Source organism: Megachile rotundata, chromosome 13 (genome assembly GCF_050947335.1).
Source record: "Megachile rotundata isolate GNS110a chromosome 13, iyMegRotu1, whole genome shotgun sequence".
Classification (NCBI taxonomy): Eukaryota; Metazoa; Arthropoda; class Insecta; order Hymenoptera; family Megachilidae; genus Megachile; species Megachile rotundata.
Window position 1 is genome coordinate 13,904,102 of NC_134995.1, and position 19,678 is coordinate 13,923,779.

Below are 19,678 nucleotides of genomic sequence, written 5' to 3' on the forward strand. Positions count from 1 at the left end.
AACGCTTCTCGCTTGACGGCTGCAACGTTTGTGTTTACAGAAGTCGAGCTTCAATAAATTCGACGCTCTCAGTAAGAAGACTGTGCTGCATGTGCGCTCGATCGACGCGGGCAAAGTGCAACAACAGCTGAACGCCGTAAGCACACTTCGAGATACTTTAACACGTTGCGGATCAGACACTTCACACTTTTCATACAATCATTTCTTATACTATATCTTTCGATAACGTATACACGAAGGTCCGTAACTTTTTCTATAATAAGTTATTTCAAGTTTTCAGATATTTATTCGTCCTTTTATCGTGTGTTGGTTATACTATTGTGTCCTAATATGTTGTTCCGTAGGATCTTTGTAGTAACAGTATTCGTAGCGATATGTATTTATAGATAGAACAGAGGGGTTGGTTTGCGATTAATCGACTAACCGATTGGTTTGGAATGTACACTCCTTTTCAAATTTCACCAATAATAAAAATATATTAAATCGAAGAAGAGCGAAGGATGTTTTCCAAACTAATCGGTTAAATTGCAGCATTAAAAAGAAAGCGGTGGTAAGAATAATGAATTATTGACGACAGGTGGGTCAAAACGGGGACACGAATCCAAATTGCCGTAGCTGCGGCAAGGTCGTCTTCCAAATGGAACAGACAAAGGCCGAGGGTCTGGTCTGGCACAAGAATTGCTTCCGGTGCGTCCAGTGTAGCAAGCAGCTTAACGTCGACAATTACGAGAGCCACGAGAGCACGCTTTACTGTAAGCCACACTTCAAGGAACTCTTCCAACCGAAACCGGTTGAAGAGTCGGAACAGCCTGGTAAGTCGATCATCGTGTAAGTATGTAGTTCGTGACACCCTCATGGTATAGTCGCGTGCAACGATGTCTTTTCTCGAAAGAGTAACCGTAGGTCCTATACAACGTAGGACGTTAAAGTAGAGCTAGGGGAAAGCCATCTTTCAGTATAGGTGGGTGTGGAGATAGGCCACGAACGGATAATCTTTTATCTAACTTATGTAGAGGAACGATTTCTTTTCTATCTTTTCCTATATCGATAGAAGTCTCGTTGCACGCGACTGTACGATTTGTTACGCGTTGTATCAAAGATTCGAAATCGAAGAGAAACAGAATCTGTCTATCGGCAAAGGCACGTCGATAAAATCATTTGGGCCGCTTTGAAATTGAAGGAAATCCGATTGTCCGAACGGTTTAAACGAGCGATCGTATATGCGTATTTCAGGCGGGACTCGTCGCACGGTCCCCCTTTATTGTAGTCACTGAAATTACTGCTCTCCCTTTTTGTCTACCCTTCTCCTTGTTTCTCCCCACTATAATTACACGTAAATGCAGAGAGATCGTTAATGCGACAAAGAGATGTCTTGTGAACTTCGTAGTGCGACCTCGAAAGCCGGAGCTGATCATACGGGAGAACGAGCCGAAAGAGTTGCCGCCCGATGTGGTCAGAGGTAAAGACACAGTTCGAGTGGAATTGTGCAAGACGTTTTGCTGGAATACTCGTTTCACAGAATGAATTCTAACTTATGAGTTCTTTAACCCGTTTGCAGAGTGCCGATCTCTTTAATAATATTATCGATATTAACAAATTTATTGTATTCTAGGTGTTTCTTCGAACTTGTGTTTTCTCGTTTTTTACTTCGAGTTTACCTTGTCTTTTTTTCACTTTTAATCGTTGTAATATGTTGCATGGAAATATACGATAACCTCGCGTCCTCGAATAATTTGATTAATCGATCTACGTCCGAAACCTTGACAGTGACAATCTTAGATATACAGTATTTGTAGTCGACTATTCTTATCGATAGTCAAAGTGTCACGGAACCGTTGCGATCGCAAGGGACGCGAGATTATCAAGATTCGAGTGTCTCTTTTTTAAGCGATTAACGGTGTTCTAGAATTAAAAGCGTTAGCAAAGCTTGCTCGAAAGTTTAAAGCAAACTGGACTAGATTCGTAGAAGTTGGATACGATCAGGGTCGGAAGCATTAGAAAAAGCATAATCTCTGCATCGAGATGAACGCTTGACTTAAGATGTTCTATCGAAAACGATGTCCAACGAAAGCGTTTATCGACGCGTTGCTTACAGCCTCCGACAAACCGGACCTGGGTCTCGAGGAGTTGTCGAGCCTGAACGTCAAGTCCCGGTTCCAAGTGTTCGAGAAGGCTGGTACAGAGACGAACGAGATCGAAAGGTCGCCGTCGCAGATCGCGGTGAAGAGATCTCCTAGTATCCTTAGCAAACTCGCCAAGTGAGTAATTTATACGATATTTATAGTTAATAGATATTACAGTAGGCTCCTGTTATATTGCCACGAATGCGTCGCGAGGCAACGCGATGCAATATCGCGAGCGCCTACTGTAATTCGAATAAAATATGCAAGGCGCAGCTCGTACGATGGATTTGCTAGCACGACGCATCGGTTATCTGCTGATCAGCAATTTTTTTTTCTTTGCTGGCTGTCGAGTATAGTGGCATGAAAAAGCGAACGAGTTGTCCGTCGATGCTGTCCGCGTGCCAAGCTATCAGAATTCATCGGAATGTTTGTGACTACTTTGCGCGTCTTTTTGTCCAGATTCCAGGCCAAAGGCATGGATATCGGAGTGGCGGATGAGTCTCTGAATGGAATCCCTTACGAAGAGTCGAGCGAGAGCGAGGAGGAAGAAGAGACGGAGGAAACGGACGGTGAGCACAGAGAAATGTTTAATTCGAATCGCAGTCGATGTTTCCGAGTGTTCTTACCTATCTTCAGCTTACTTTTTTCCCTCGTTTTTTACCATTTGCTAGATTAAGTGCCGAGGGAGATTGGGCAACGGTGTCGCGAATCTTTTGCATCCATTATACTAGATTATCTTTGTAAACGGTTTATTTTCATTTTTATAAGCGGTACAGTTTGTTAAGGAACCGTTTATAGTTGACCTTTATACATTTTCTTTACTTTTATTTATGGAATAAACCCGTGCACTTTATCGAAGAAAACCTGGAACATCCTGCACGCGTATCGATAATTAACCGGCTTTAGAAAGTGTTCAAAATTTCAAATGTAAAATATTAATGGGTTTCAGAGGTGGAAAGCGAGATCGTAAAAGCGAAACGCACGACTCGCGAGCGTCCGATCAGTTTCACGAAAATGGACGACATAAAGAATCGTTGGGAGTCGACCAGCCAACAGGGAAGGAAAGAGGTTCAACGAGAGGCGAGAAAAGAGGAGATCGCTGGCATTCGTTCGAGACTGTTCATGGTAAAATTTGAAGAATCGCTCGCGACTCGATTAAGCCTGATCGTTTCGAGGAAGCGACGATCACGCACCGTTCGAGTTAATTTAGAGAGCATCTAAATCGCCGCGAAGTAGTCCGGGGTAATGGCACCAGACGCAGAAAAACTTCCGAGAGCCGACTGTAATGTAGCGCACGCATTCTCTTTGGAACACGCTCGACGTTGTGCAATAAACACGTGCATGTTCGCGATTATGAACCGGAGTCGAGGAAGACGCCTTGCACCGATCAACCATTTATACAGAAACGATATTTCTCAAACAAATTCGCTGTTGTTGGAGTTGTAAACTTGGGACAGTAGGATAATCTAGATATTAACTTGATTTTACGCACAATTATTACGATTATAAAAGATGGATACGAAGAGACCGAAATAGAACGATGCGCGAGCGGTAAATTTTAGTTAAAAGATTAATCCTCGAACCATTTTGCTCGAACGTCATCTAAACATCCGAGAAGATCAAAGCGTTTCCGCGTATCTGACCGGAGATCGATTTCTGTTCCAGGGCAAACAGGGTAAAATGAAGGAGATGTACCAGCAGGCGGTAGCCGGAAGCGAGCGCGTGACGAAGATCAATCCAGCGGAGGAGCTACAACACTCGTCGACTCACGCTCGTTCCATCAAAGAACGATTCGAACGAGGCGAACCCATCGCAGCGTCCGACGATGAGACGGACAGTAAACCGAAACCGGAGAAGGCCGACGAGGAAGTGATCGCAGCAGGTGCGTTTCGCCTCGCGAACGGACGTATATTTAGAACCCGTTAAATGTAATTAGCCGTGTGGTGCATCAACGCGTCCAGATCTGCTCGCAGAATTTCCTAACTGAAAGGATCGTGTGGCATCCTAGAGAATCTATGCCAGTAGAAATTCGACATTTTAACACATGGATACAATTAAAATTACTCGTTGAGACTTCTCGGCTTCCTATCGTGTCGGTGATTTCGTTCTAAGTTCATCGCCACGATGGACACTCGAAACCATTAGAATTTGAAGTAATGGATCCACGATTACTGAACTCGACGAATAAAATTTGTATGCGATTAGATTTTACTTTATCGTGATAAAGTAAAGAAAAATTTCATAATTGTACAAAATATGAGTACTCGAATTCCTCTCGAATATGCGAAAAGACTTTGCTCATTCGTAGTCAACCCATTACCGTCCATAATTCTGAACACGAACGCGAATGCACCTATAACGATTTCATAATGGAAGCTTCTAAGAATCCGATCGTCGATCATCGGAAGTGTCCAGCTTTGCGTGTAGTATCCAAGATAAATCGATCGATTGGATGTTGCGCAGGAATCAGCAGGAAGTCTCGGTCGATGTTCCTGGAACTGGACGCTTCGGCGGCGAAAACGGGCCGACCAGTGACTCCAGTGAACCCGAAGACACCGGCAGAGGCACCTAGACGCGCTAGAGACGTAAGTTTCATCTTTCGAGTACTTAATCTATACCAAGCCCGTTCGAATTTTCCAAACTACGAAATCGCGTTTGATAAAGTTTAATCGTTAATCGTACGCAACTCGTGCAAACAAGGCATTCATGGGTCGTCAAGTGTCGGACGACGTGGTTCGCAGTTCGGACACCACCGAGGAGGTCCACGTCGAGACTTCGGACATTTCGAACAAATTCAAATTTTTCGAATCCTACAAGGAACCGGAAAAGCAACGGAAACAGTTTCGAATCACTCCTCCGCGCGATGGTCAAGTGAAGGTTCGAAACTCTGGAAGTTGTGTGAAGCGTTTTCGAGTTGAAACCTCGTGTCTGTGTTCTAATAATACCAAGGATTATTTCTGAGTCGAATTAACAACAATGCGCAAGCCGATGAAAATTAATTCGTAATGCAACTGCGTAATGTATCGTTTTAACCCGATTTCACAGCCGGCTTGTCTGTAACACTTTTTACAATTCTTTCTGCATGAATTGCTTCGAGTTTTCGTCAAGAATTTGATTGCATGGTGTGAGTACGAGCTTTCTTAAACGTGAAATTAGACGATTCCTCGAAATTGGCAAATCATCAAAATGGATGAATAACGTTATCAAAGAAGCGATAAGATAAATATTCTTTTGACGACTGTTTTTTTTCGAAATAACTTCATCGACAGACTGAGTAATCTTCTTTCAACAAATGTTTTCGCAAGACAAAGTAAACCTGTTTGTCGTTAAAAATGACGCGCATACGCGTCGTAAAAAATGTACTGTAAAATCCAAACGAGAGTACAGCTCTTTTTTTATGAAATGAAAATTTGAAAATATGGAAATGCATTTGACACGGGATTTGGGTTAAGGATCGACTCGAACAACTTTACGGATTAATCGTTTAGGTAAGAAAAGCGATCATCGATGGGTCCTCGAAGCTCGCAAAAGCTCGTCGGTGCGAGCTGTGAAGCGCGCAACAGTGCCACTTGATTTCCAGGCTTGTCCTTGAACCCCCTCGAGTGGTCAGCAGCCATACTTTTACCGTTAGTATTCCTACATCCTTCCATTCGTGAAGAGAGCAGGCCGTGCAGAGGCGAGCAACACCACCATGTCTCTCCCAGTAACTCACGAGGGGGAACAGTAAGAGTCGTGGCGTCCTCCTGTTCGTGTGAACGGCATAGCAACCGCCGACACGCTCCCAGTTCGAAGTTTACCGGGACCCACGAAACAAAAGCCTCCTTTCGTCACGGTTTCTCCTCGGTTCTTGTGTCTTCTTTCTTCGATTTTCCTTAACCTCGTGTCTTTTCATGCTGTACGAATCGAACGTTGCCCAGGATAACAAAGTGAGTAAGGATACGCTTATCGGTTATTCCTACGTAAAATAAACGATTTAACGTGAATTAGTTCATTCTCTCTTCTTTGTGGCCTTCTTTCGACAATTTCTCATTCGATTCAATTTTTACCGCGTTCGAATCGAACGTCGACGAGGATAATCAAGGGAGCACGATTATTCCTACATAATCGATCGAGCGTTTCTTCCTATTTCACGAAACACGGTATTTTTCGTGGGACGAATTCTTATAGTGAACGATATAATGCAGTGATCAGTGATTTTTGTTAATTCTTCGTTACTTCGAGAACATTAAAAGCAAAATATTTTCCTTGCGAGTGAGTGACCTTTACTAGAAGATTCTTGAGAATGGTGTTTCAAATTTGTGTAATTAAGTAATCCGGATTTCATATATTATTTGATATATTTCCTGTAGTGTTTGGTATCACCGATCATAAATTAAAATATATATCGTCGATGACAGGAAAACATTGATCAAACCTGAAACATTGATAGCGTACCTTCGTATTCATCTCTTTGAAGAATCAGAATGTTCAGAGGCAGCTCTATAATTGAGAATCATTAAATTGGCGGTGTTCAATGGTCGCGGTATCATGGAACATTGGAAAAACGTATAATTTCGTTCAGAAAATTGCCGGCTTTCTAGAATTCGCTTCTTCGACATAACGGTATGGCATTTGTCGATTTACATGTCGTACAAATGCATATATGCGCTTTCCTTTTGACAAAAGTTATCGATCGACTTTTGCGCGAAAAACTTTCCTTCTTTTAAAGAAGAGGGAGACTAAAATCTGATGTTCGAAATATGAAATTTGAAGTAAAATAAAATGAAAATCTTTTGATACTTGTATCAGTGTGTTACACCCACGAGCGGAACGAAAGGTAGATGATAATCTTTTCAATAAGACTGGGTCGCTCTTTTTCTAAATAAAACGTGGCGAAAGATCATTAATAAAGATCTGTACAAGCAACTCGAACTAATTACGTAGCTTTCTCTCACGGTAAATCTATAAATCTGTGATCGTTGTCGAGCGAAACCAACGAGAAACTTTGTTCGCGTTAATCTCGACACAGGTAATAGAATATTTTACATCATACACGATCGACGACCTGTCGCAGGTAACGTCGTAAGGTTTGCAAAATGCTTTCGCATTGTCATCACTGTTCCTTGGTTTACCTGCTGCTCAGGTAGAAATCCAAGCACAGACGGTACATGTGCTAAAGCACGTTCGAGCTGACTCAGAGGAGCCGTGATTCGTGGAAACGACCGCATTTTAGTCTGTCCATTTCTCCGGTGTCTTTACGATTTAACTCTTTTACGCACAAAGTAGGTGTGGCATCGCTACAATACCTTCTACCAACGTACTTTATTAAATAAACGAAACAGTCGATTACTCGGAGTATTTTCTTACAAAAATAATATTACTCTAATACCGTTCTAGTGAATTTTGAAATTGTTTGCAAACAAAATAATTAACCATCGAGACGATCGATCGTTAGCGATGTTCATTCGAAACTCTATCCGACAGATGGACTCCCCTGAACGCGAGATCTATCGCGATCCAGACGTGGTCAGAGCCGAGGACAGGGTCGACGAAGTGGTGCACACGGACACCGCCAGGAAGATGCTGTCGATCTTCCGGCAGATGGAAGAGAACGCATGCAAACAGGAGGTACCGAACGGTCCTAAACCTTTGAAACGTTTCACGCCACCGCCAGAAGACAAGTACGCGAAACCATCAGCGTCCGACTCCGAGGAGGAGGAAGAAGTGGAAGGCGAAGAGTCCGAAGGCGAAGACAGTGCCGAGGAAAGGGACCCCAACTACGTACGAGCTTCGGATAAGGTTCGTTTACGTACACATACAAGTCTTCTCGTTCTTATACCTCCAGCCTGTTATTGTTGCCTCTAGCTTTGTGCGAACGCTCGTCGTTATTATCGATATTTCTATTGTTCTCGCGCGAAAAATGGTAGCGTTTATTAACATCGGGACAAGGTGAGCAGACCTCGAGATTCCTGCGATATGAATATGTAGGAGGAGCGTACGGATGTTAATCAAAGAATCGATGTGCTCGAAAGTAAAGGAAAACTGTGTTGCAGGTAGAGGACGAGTTCCTGAAGCAAGCGCAAAACGCGGCACGCGCAAAGACTTTGTGCGCGAAATTCGAACACTGGGAAGAAACGGATGCAAAGACGACGACGTCGAGCAGTCAGAATATCGCAGAAATGGAAATCGCGCAGAATACCGGCGATCAATCGAGCATAGAATCTGCGAGTAGTCTCAGAGCACGTTTCGAATCTCTCGGTTCGCAAACGAGCGAATCACCGCGCACCCCAAAAGTCAAAGTTAATCGATTCGTGGTGAGTACTCTTTCGTAGATACTTATCTTCACCTTCATTCATCCTTTTCCAAGCAACTCATTGATCATTCACCGAATGAGATTTCTTTTTTGTTTTTCTTTTTTCGTATGGAATAACGTTGAGTTTAATTTCCATTCGCACTGCATACGATAGAAACGTTTTATTGCGTGTTGTTACTTCGTCGTTGTTTTTTTTTTTTCGATGTACAGTGTGGCTCGTTTCTCGCATGGTGTGTTTTTGAAACGATCGTTGTTTGTCGAAAGTCTCTGTACACTTCGATAGAGCTTGTTTGACGTAGGAGATAATGAACTTGCTTGAAAAGTGTCGTATTTATTTTTGGAACGAAACGGAGACAAGTTACGTGTAAATTTGTTCGGTACGAAAGTAATTTATAGCGAATTTAATTTTAAGAAGACTGTACGATATCTCTCGAACGAAGTGTATACAGAAACTTCTTTGTTCGACTATAATTACACCTTTCGCTTTTCGATTGTGTAATACAGGCTGGTGCAAAAAATTAACAACAATTTTCGATTAGTTAACAAATTGCTAAAGTCGAAGCTTCGAGTCCGTTTGTTTCTTACAATAAATACGTTCTGCAAGTATATTCTGACAACGAGTGAACCATCCTGTATCAGAACGCGATGTACCCGAGTGAAGTTTGCACTGTCTTTGCAACTTATAATTACACTGAACATTATTTGATCTTTCCACGGTAACGAGTAACGTTTCAACGAATCGTATTCTTTTGTGCACGCTAAGTTAATATGATTTTCGGAATGCGTATTCGAATGCACGTTCAAAGAATAACAAAATTTCAAAGACGATTCCTAAAGACGGCTCCGATACATGGGAGTCGTAATTCGAGTAGAAAAATTGTTTGAACGTGCACGACGATCTTGTGGATTTTAGTTTCGTATTTCGATAGCTATGCGAACTAACGCGAATCGCTCGACAAAAGCATTCGAAAAAGGGGAAAAAAAACAAATTGGACCGCAACGAAAGAGTAAAAATCCTGGGCAGCCGAGAACGGTAAAACAAACTCGGTCCAGTTACTCAGCATGACTAGTTAGCGTGATTCCTGTGGCGTGTTCTGATTGTGTCTGGCATTTTTGGTCTTGAGATTGACGCCTGCAAAAGTGTTGACCGGCTTTCGTTATCGACCACGATCAAGTGATATGTTCTCTGTTGAACGCGAACAGTAAAAGGACACCGGAAGTGGAGGATCTACGAGGCCCAAGCACACGGATTAACGGGGCTTGATGAAGGGACGTACAGATATACAGGCAAACAAAAGATAAACAGACACACAAACGAGAAAATGAACGAATTCGTTGGAATCTTGTGCTTCGAGGGAGCCGACAACACTTCCGCTTCGTTGTCTGGATAATTGTGCGATTTTTACGTTTTTCTCTTTTCTTTTTAGAAGTCATTTGTGACTAGCGTTCTGTTAGCGAATCTAGCGTAGATTTTATGATGTATTTGTATCGTGTATAGCGAGATTCAACGAGAACTCGATCGGAGACGTCGAGCAATCTCTGTTTTATTAACTGTACGAGTCGTGTCGAAAGAGACGTATATCGTGAATATTATGAATTTAACCCTTAAATGCATGATTTTCGAATTTTACCAAAAGTTATCAGCTAACAAAATACCTTGAAAGCGGTTCATTCAAATTAAAACGAACAGATGACGCTATTGTGTATTTGATTGGTCCGTGGCATATCTGCAACGCTACTCATTGCAGGTTTCCTACATTTTGTATATAATTTACAAGATTAAAACTGGTATGTTGCATTTATACAACTATATGCATTTAAGGGTTAAGTTTTGCGTTGTAACCCAATGTTTCCGTAACGAGTTCTGGAGAGTCCCACTAATTGGAAGCTTCAACTTCAGCGACTACATAAACGCTTCTTTTCTTTCGCGTACAAGATGGTAGAAAAGTTGTTTCTGAGACGACTAGTACAGATCTAGACGAGTGCATCGAGCAAATCAATCGATAGAATTGAAACTCGTTAGAGTAGTTAAATCTTTCCGTGAGCGGGTATCGCGAGCAGACGCTCCCGCGAATCAATTGAAACCGAGTGCTCGACGTATTCGTATCGCAGAACAAAGTCATTTAACCCCTGCACGACGGAGCGACGATTTAATTTCGATTCAAAGCTTCATTTCATTTTAACACGAAAAACCTCCGTTTTTAATGAAACGTACACACGTAGACCTGGGTCACGATCGATACCGCTCCGTCGTTACGAAGGGTTTAACGGCGTTCTCGCTGAACGCGTTCTTCGCCGTTCGAAGAGTGTTCTTTTCGCGCGTCAGTCGGCTACAGTGTGTATTTCGAACTGCTCTTTTCACCAGGCAAAATTTGTAATAACTTTCCACGAATACACGACAAAGAGGAATTGTACAACAGAAACGTCGCGGACGAATCGACCAACGACGCGAATCGGGAGTTGATTTGCTTTGCATCGAGTGCCAAACTTTCAATTTCCTATACATTACATCTTGGTACACAAAAGTGGAGATATCGATTTACGAAAAGGTGCCAAATCTGTTCGATCTGTGGCAATTTCATTGGTTTTCTATTGGCGTCGTTGGGTGCTTCGTTTTTTTAAGTAAAATCTTTTTCTGTCTCACGAGTGCCAAGCAAAGAAGCGAGAGGAAAACTTCCAATACGTGTACTGTATCAGTGCAAGGTAAAATTAACGATGCGGTTTAAGAAGGACGTTCACGTCGTGAAATCAGAATGTCGGAGGTCCGAATTCTCACGCACTTAGGATGTACATGCTTTTCGAGTACTTTTACAGCTTTTCGCGTGGTACACGTCGGAATTTTAACACACGATTAAGGAACGAAAAGGAGCGAAAGGAGCTGAAACGTTTATTTTATACCTCTGTATCTCGAAGCATTTCACTTTTCTGTCTGAGAAATTGCAATATTTTCATGAAAGATAAATCCACTTCGAATGTACATTTATATAAATTGTTGCCGAAATATAAATTTGTATGAGCTGTCAGAATTCATCGAAGAAATAAAAAAGAAAGGAAAGGAAAGTGTCTGAAAATGGACTATTTTTAAAGTATTCGATTTTTTATCCTGTAATGAAAGTTTTATACTTTTTTAAGTATTTTTAGACAGCTTTTTATACTTGTTAATCATAACATTTAAGAAAGAGAAATAAAATAAGCAGAACAGAATAAATGAACTACACAAACTAATTGCAAGTTGTATTAATATAAAATTGAATATTTAAAAAAATGTGTCATTTTCAGTGCAGCAACGAAATTACACAGTAAATGAAAGCATTGGTTGCTTCCTAATAATTATTTCGACTTGTCGATGAATTTTCTCGGTTTATACAAAAACACTGATACAATAATTGCATTCAAAGTGTTCACATAGCAGCGATTACAAGTTCCAAAAACAGAGTAGACGAGAAAGTTTATTCGAGCTCCTTGTACGATCCAGCCAGTGAATTGAATGTTCGAAAATTCTCGTTCCTCTAGGAGATATGAACCGAGACTACGGATTAAAGTCAAACTAGAACGCTATCGAATATAGACTTTTTTATAATTTTTATAATGTTCGATGGACAAACGACGCGAGGACAGATAGTCCTTAGGTTTAGAAGAGGTCTTTGTAACTGGCGTTATTCGATATCTGTACATTCGGATGCGACGTAGGCTCCCTTGGGTTGTCTTTGGCTTCTCTCTGGATTCTTTCCGAGTTCTTGCTAGGTTTTCCCTGTGTTCTTCCAAACGAAAGGAGACTCCTTTCGCTTAACCCAGAGGAGCCCACGTGACATCCGCGTGCACGTTAACCCATTGCGTTCGAGTTGGTATTACGAATTATAAGATGGAATTGATCGAAAATTAGTCCTGAAGGTACTAATATGCCGTGCGAATAGATACCGGTATCGTAATCGTTTAAAACGCGTTATTTACTAACGTAATGGGTTAATTCCCTCACAATTACCATCATGGACGCACAGTACCCATTCATATACGCATACACATATAAATCTCTCTATATAAATACATATATATTTATCATTGGTATAGAAGAACAACGTGTATATCGACTCCTTGATCTATTTAGAGCGCACCTTCGGAGAGAGAAAGAGAGAGCTCCTGAAATTGATTTCGATCGTATTTGTTTCGATATCTCTCTCGAAAATCTCTCTTTCTTATAGAGGTTTTGAGAGTTTCTATACTCTGCGAGGACAAATCTTTAAACAGAGTTTCAAATTTCAATTCCAGCAGCGCGAATAAATAAACATTCAACAATGTCGATCAACTTATGAAAAATGATTCGAAGCTCAATTTCAGGGTTCGCGATCTTTTCCTTTTCTGGAATCGATTACTTTTTGCGTGGTGCAAAATTTAATGGCATTAACGATTTTTGTTTAATCAAAAGGGTGAAGTATTTGGTAGGTAGAGAAAGAGAGAAAGGGAGAGAGAGAGAGAGAGGGAGAGAGTGAGAGAAAAAGATTGAAAGGTATGTGTGTATATTCTCTACACGACTTCGTCTATCTTTTATCATCCGTGAAAATCATGATAAAGAGCTTGAACTCGATCGATGGAATTCAGTGCAATAATTTTAAGGGAACATTGTTATCGACACGATTCGTGAACGCGATACGCGCGTTTGTTGTTAATCGAGAGGGATATTTATTAATCTTCGATGAGAAATTAGTTTGTCGACCGATTGCTTCATTCACGGCCTATTTTACACACACGTGCGATTTTAGGTAGGATTTTTTTCGTTAAGTCTTGGATTGTATAATTTTTAGAAAGCGTATATGATATTCATGTTCTTTACCTTATACCTTTTCACATGTAACAATTTATTACGATCATATTTGCAAACGTTCAATAAAAAGGCACATCCTAACGAAAAAAGAAGGAAAACGCAACAAGATTTATGTGACTTTTATGGTGAGATTATATGAAAAATCCGAGTGAGACACTCGTTTCCTTTAAAATTCGTATTTACTGTTTGGTACTTTCAATCGGGGGAAGAAAAATTCCTTTCGAAATCACCTACGAACATTCGTCATCTTATTCCTTCATGAACCCATCACTTTTCGTCCGACGATATTTTTCTTCATTATTTATTTTTTTCTTCCAAAACACCCGTTTATCCAATGCAGGAGATTCAAGCGAGCTGCACGGACGTGTGCGAGAGCTGCGAGAAAAAAGTTTACCCCCTCGAGAAGGTGGAGACAAATAACAAAATATTTCACAAACAGTGCTTTCGGTGTCAGCAATGCAATTGCGTGCTCAGGTAATATTCTCAAACCCTTTTCTGAACAATATTGATACACGTGTATTGATCGTCCGATATCTTCATAATAATTTAAAGATCTAGATTTCGAGAAATGTTAACCTAACTATAATATTTTACAGGATGGACACGTTCACCTTAAACAATGGTAAACTCTACTGCATCCCGCATTTCAAGCAATTGTTCATCACGCGAGGAAATTACGACGAGGGTTTCGGGGTGGATCCACACAAGAATAAGTGGTCGAGCAGCTCGAGCAATCCGACGAGTCCGTCGCCGATCGCGGTTTCGAACGGCGACCTCTGATTTCTCGCCAATTCCCCTATGTAATTAGACAAAAATTGGAACCCGACAATACGCCTGGTTGTAGTAGAATCCTCGACGAGCGACTACGGTCGGGGTACAGCGAACAAAAAGAAAAGAATAAAAAAAGAACCCGTGGAAATGATGTTCTAGTTCTCCAAAGACGACCGCCAGGCTTAACTTTACGAATCGATCGATTAAGATTGCGAATCGTTCAGCTCCTTTCTCGATTTTTAAACGACTGACCGCTCGTGCGGATCAATACATGCGACGAGAATCGCGTTTTACGATTTTCTTCTTCTTTCAATCCTCTCTTTTCGCTACCCTGTCATTTTATGTATTTTATTTTTACCTCTAGGTCTTATCGACAACGCCCCCTATTATAAATTTCGCTTAAATATTTGTTACAATTATTATTATTAATATTATTATTTTTTACTTGTATAACTCTTGGTATTATTTTATTATATGTGTTGTATAATACAGAATTTCATTGCGCTTTATAAATTTCGTGTACGTTCATTACATTTCCTCGTTACGTTTTAAAAGATGACATCAGTCGAAGAGTTTATCCGCCGAGGATCTCATAAGCGATTCGTCGAGTTTCTGCAGATGGCGAAACGTTCGTGTCGTAGCTATCGCGAGTCGATTTATTACGCGTCCTTTCATCGTTTAGTTTCGTTCGTTTTAATCGGTTACGTGTCAATTATCGTACAACGTAGTTAAAAGGTCTGAACGGATTATGGAACCTATCTTAACGCGGTAGCTAACAGAAATTATTTCAGATATCGAGTGGTTCGTAGCGTTCGATGACATGTGTGTCTAGTGATAAACCGCTGGGGATTTTGTGCGCTCTCTGTGGCGGGAAATTGCCAACTCTTTTGAACTTCCTTATTCAAGCATTCCGCTAATAAACTTCTTGGGTAGCTAATTCACAGTGAGTATTCGATGTATATTAAATTATTGCATTTATCGAATACAACCATTGGAAAATTATCAATATTCGAAATATTCGGTGTATCCAAAAATCAATGTCGATCTGTCAACGTTGTGTTAATATTAGCTACTTTCCTACGGTTGTATTCAATTTCTGTGAAAGTAAAATATTTCTACGTATATATTCCAGATGGAGATCTGCATCGATTCTCTAGAATCAGCGCGAAACGCGATCGAAGGCGGTGCAGTTAGACTGGAAGTTTGTTCCGCCCTTTCCGAGGGTGGCTTAACTCCCACACCTGGTTTCCTACATAAAATTAAAAGCTTTTCTCCTGTACCCGTTTACGCTATGCTCCGAGTACGAGCTGGTGACTTTGTATATTCGAAAGAAGAAATGGACGTGATGTTGCAAGACTTAACAATTTTGAAAGATCAAGGAGCCGATGGCTTCGTGTTCGGGGCATTGAAGCCAAATGACGAAATCGATGTAGAATCTTGCAAAATCATTCTTTCTGCTGCTGAACCGTTACCTGTAACATTCCATCGTGCCTTCGACGAAGTCGCTGATCCTTTCGAATCTTTGGACACGTTAATTGCACTTGGTTTCGAGAGAATTCTGACGTCCGGCCAGAAAGATACCGCGGTAGAAGGATTGGAGTTGATAGAAAAACTGGTGAAAAAAGCTGGAGACAAAATTATCGTGATGCCGGGTTCTGGTATAACCACGGATAATATTTTGAAGATAAAAAAGGATTCTGGGGCTAAGGAATTTCACGCGTCAGCCAAGAGCAAGATGTTGACTTTCGCTGGAGGGAACAAAATTAAAATCGGTGCTAGCAAAGAAACTCGTATGCTGGTGACAGACAGGAAATTAGTGCAAGAAATGGTTGAAATTATAACGAACGCGACATAAGTTGATCTCGATGATAAGACACGGGCATTTAAAGCGAGGAATAATTGCCTTCAATTCAGGAACCTGTTTCTTTTCTAACGTTCTAAGCGGATTGTAATAACCGATTATCAAATAACGTTTTAAAACTGTAATATTCTGGTTTTACTATATTTGTTTGCGTTTGTCGAATATATTATTATCCACCAGACATATATTTTAATAGCGACACAATATTTTATTATTTCTTTATTCCGCTTGAAGAGGGAATTGTTATAAAAATAAGTAATTGATTGTAATGTATTAACAGAGGATCGTAAAACCTAGGATCTCCGCAGACCGTAAGGTTTTTAACTTTGCTTAGTTAAAAAATAAAGACAATCATCGTTACAAGATAAATCGCTAAATGTTATTCAATATTCCACGCGCTATGTGTCTATGAAGTCGTTAAATAATTTATCTCGAAAGAAACGCAGAAAAAAATCTGCAATATTCATTAATTTTTATGACCTTTTTTTAACGGGTATTGTTGGAAAATTGAGTTGTGTCGTCATTGTAGGATGAAAATAGTTATTTATTATTACGAGCGTAATCAGTTGCATAATCAATGAAATTTGAACGACCATATGTTTCATTTATGATGTTATAAAATTGCGTTTCGCGTTAAAATCGAAGGAAAAAATTAATTAAAACTACCACGCAGAAAGTTCGTCTTTAAATACCGTGATTTGCATATAAAGTACAACTCGATCGTTTATCGGTGTAAAAAGATCTTTATTTGCAATATTTTCCTCGATGATTCTCCCGGGATTCTTCTCGTATTTATTTACCCACAATTTCATGAATCTGGGACAATTTTTCTCAAGATCGAAACCCGAGATACATAATGTTATCGATAATAAGTAATCATGCTAGGATTAGCGCAATTATAATATATTTATGCTCCCTATTGTTACAAGCGATGACCATGAATAAAATTCTTCAAATCGAGTTCGTGCCGTAACCATCGAGGAGCACATCGCATTCTCCTGCATACTGGGTTCACAACAAAATACCATTATCATTCGCGTTCAAATTGTAATGGTTTCACGGTACGTGCAGCGTAAATGGAATCTGCATTACGTGCTAGAAATTATGTATGAGAGAAGATTGCCTATTCTGTGCCACAGAGAATAGAGAACAATCATCCGATGATTCAGAGTCGATGAAACAACCTGGAAGCCCTTCGTTACGTATACAGGCTGTTTTGAAAGTTGCACTCGTCGAGATACGTTTCTTGGAAGCTGTGTTTCACCATTCAAATAATCACGTTCTTTCTTATAATTTTAAGCATAGTTACCTTTAATAGTTACCTTTTAAACATAAGAATTACCTTAATTTACTCTTACCAATCGTACAGTATTTGCAATACCAGGTCAATAATAAAAAAAATTCTAGATTTCGATCATGTTTCCTAAACCGAATTTATCGAATTTCATCTCGTCGTCTCAGAGGCTACAACTTTGAACCGATCGGATGGAGGTAGTCATGAATCAACGATGGCAACATTGCAGCAATGGGAGTATGTTTGCAACCAACTCGAATTTGCAAACGCTTGCGTAACCTCGAGTCGCTGCAACACGAGTCGATTCGTAAGGGGTCCTTGCATACGGAAGATGACGGCGCTGTAGACCGCGCACTTTCGATTTGCGACACAGCCATACCGCAAGGAAAAGTGCGTACGCGCTCGCACATGATCTATCGATTCGAAAACCACTTGTACTGTCGTGCAAGTAAATCATAGATACGCTAACTCGTTGAGTCGCTGTGCGAGTTTGACGACAGGAGGGGTATCGTTAAAAGTCGCGGGTTATAGCTCGAACCAACTCACTCGAAATCGTAGAATTTTACATAGTACTGCGTTATATTGTACTGATGTACAATGGCTATTTCTACTGCGTCAACGCGTTATCGGAGTATATGTCTTACCAGTGCCTATATCTACTGTGGCAACGCCACGAAGCGACAAAACGCATTGTGCCATTCTAATTTATTAAATTTACAATGCATATATCCTTCTTTCTTCTTCCTAAATCGTAGTTTTATAACCTCTCGATTAAAATCCATCATACCACTTTCGACTCGTAGTTTTCATCGTTAAATGTTTATGCTGAACGCGCCTGCGCAATGGCATCCTCGATATTTGAAAATGAAATGAAACTAAACTTCAAATGTCAAACGAGTGTTTTAAAATCACATGTACGAAATTTCAACGCTATGGAGAAAGAACGATCGACTTGTAATATGAAAATATTACGTTGCCACGAGCACAATCAATCATAATCGTTCGAAATCACTTCGAGAACTATTCAATTTACATATGGTGGTACAAGTTGAAAGATTTGCGCGAATTAATCGTACAAACAACATGCAATCGAAGTCGGTCAACGAGTTACTTATCTGCGTAAATAAAAAAGGAAAAGGATAAAGAAAAACACGCTGGAATCTGGCACGAAGGATCAAGGGGTCGCTTTTCCTAACCAAGGCTGCTTACGGCGCGTGCGCGTATGGTGTACACTCGAGTGAAACATACGTGCCTTTAGCTAAGAATTAAGCTAAGACCACATGTGCGAGCGACCGAACACTCGCTCAAGTAGATGTACCTCAACACGCGAATGCATAATTCAATTGAACCCGACAGCGCTGGCACACTCGCAAAGATTTTGGTCGAGTGCCATTCCATACGCTAAAGCGATACCAAGAATATATGAGGGCACTGAGCTTTTTTATTCGTTTTTGGCTTTTGAAGAGTGTGAGGATAATTCAGGGGCAAAATCTACGCCCAGAGGAGGTTGGCGAAAGATCAGGGAGAATTTTGCAAGGGTCTTGAGATGAGTTTGAGGAGAGTCCCAGTTCGTAGAGGGTGCTCGAGTGATCCTAGGACTCGAGAATCGAAGAACCAAAGAGTGACTAACCTAGACACTAGCGAGACTACGTTGCAGCCAGGTGTACAGTTGACCGGTGGAGAGTGTGTTCACTATAGAGTCGCGCGCATACCCCTGTAAGGTGCGTCGACCTATAGTGTGTTGGTATGTACGTGGACATTCGGCTGCCGGTAGTCTGCGTATTATTGCCCAACCGAACTCGTCTTTCAGTGCGAGAAAGACGTTCAGACGGTTCGGGCGGTTCTCATCCGTGCACTCCGGTGGTCGTCCTTTCTTCCCCCGCGAACGACAACGTGTCCACGGTAATTAATCACTCAGCTTCTTCTTGTTTCTTTATGCTCGTGGTCTGTGCCGTTCTTTTCCATGATCTTTGACGTCACGGAGGAACATCCGAATTCGGTCCAAACGTCAGTCGCGTCGACTGAATAGCCTCCGTCGATGAAATCACGTATAATTGCATTCGCGGGAAAATGTAAAGATTATTATGTATCGTTAACGGTGTAACAGTGTACGCGACATTTTATCGAAAAGCGTTTCTTCCGGGTTTACGCGCGAGATCTTTCGTCGTGCGCAGACATGTTGAAAGGTACGATCGACGTTCCGTGCGTGTGATATCGAGAATTCGAGAGGATCTTTGTTTGAAAAATACGCACGATCGTTGTACATCAGTGTCTCGCATTTCTTTGTGTTCTTTTCCTCTACACAAGCGGCTGCGAGGACTTGTCGATCTGTCATTCGTGCGTCGTCGTCGAGGTAACTTTGTCAATGTTTTAAAATAAGCGCATCGCGCGCCATTACGCGGTACGCGAGAAAACATAGCGAAGGAACAATATCTTTCGACTTGTATTTTATTCGTCTACAGTTCCGATCGTGTTCGGATTTTTTCTGAAGAAATATCGAAATAATACGACGATATCG

The 19,678-nt window shown here is 41.0% G+C and overlaps 3 protein-coding genes across 18 annotated transcripts in view; all 3 read left to right on the forward strand.

Moving 5' to 3' along the window:
- The window catches only part of LOC100877689 (uncharacterized), a 49,501-nt gene extending 34,983 nt beyond the window's left edge, over nucleotides 1–14,518 (forward strand). For 11 of the 16 annotated variants that reach the window (XM_012280840.2, XM_076538543.1, XM_012280843.2 and 8 more), the window contains 13 exons: nucleotides 41–136; nucleotides 578–812; nucleotides 1,388–1,459; nucleotides 2,096–2,258; nucleotides 2,583–2,692; nucleotides 3,073–3,248; nucleotides 3,789–4,005; nucleotides 4,587–4,708; nucleotides 4,824–5,000; nucleotides 7,587–7,901; nucleotides 8,156–8,416; nucleotides 13,575–13,708; nucleotides 13,831–14,518. In XM_012280840.2, the coding sequence (XP_012136230.2) occupies nucleotides 41–136; nucleotides 578–812; nucleotides 1,388–1,459; nucleotides 2,096–2,258; nucleotides 2,583–2,692; nucleotides 3,073–3,248; nucleotides 3,789–4,005; nucleotides 4,587–4,708; nucleotides 4,824–5,000; nucleotides 7,587–7,901; nucleotides 8,156–8,416; nucleotides 13,575–13,708; nucleotides 13,831–14,014 (2,262 nt within the window). In that variant the 3' untranslated portion in view covers nucleotides 14,015–14,518. Of the gene's footprint in view, nucleotides 1–40; nucleotides 137–577; nucleotides 813–1,387; nucleotides 1,460–2,095; nucleotides 2,259–2,582; nucleotides 2,693–3,072; nucleotides 3,249–3,788; nucleotides 4,006–4,586; nucleotides 4,709–4,823; nucleotides 5,001–7,586; nucleotides 7,902–8,155; nucleotides 8,417–9,618; nucleotides 13,343–13,574; nucleotides 13,709–13,830 lie in introns of those variants that run through there. The other 5 variants (XM_012280848.2, XM_012280850.2, XM_012280841.2 and 2 more) reach the window with 4 other exon arrangements.
- A 98-nt stretch (nucleotides 14,519–14,616) lies between these two features.
- LOC100883726 (copper homeostasis protein cutC homolog) lies at nucleotides 14,617–16,235 on the forward strand. The gene is made up of 2 exons (XM_012280839.2): nucleotides 14,617–14,948; nucleotides 15,138–16,235. The coding sequence occupies exon 2, from the start codon at nucleotides 15,138–15,140 to the stop codon at nucleotides 15,858–15,860; it is 723 nt and encodes a 240-aa protein (XP_012136229.2). The 5' UTR covers nucleotides 14,617–14,948; the 3' UTR covers nucleotides 15,861–16,235.
- A 2,675-nt stretch (nucleotides 16,236–18,910) lies between these two features.
- snu (ABC-type transporter snustorr) overlaps nucleotides 18,911–19,678 on the forward strand; it is a 28,658-nt gene continuing 27,890 nt past the window's right edge. The window contains exon 1 of the mRNA XM_012280835.2: nucleotides 18,911–19,062. The gene's annotated coding sequence lies outside the window, so the exon portion shown is untranslated. The remainder of the gene's footprint in view (nucleotides 19,063–19,678) is intronic.

Coding starts and splice junctions, on each gene's coding strand:
- LOC100883726 (XM_012280839.2), top strand. CDS start 15,138: ATGGAGATCTGCATCGATTCTCTAGAATCAGCGCGAAACGCGATCGAA.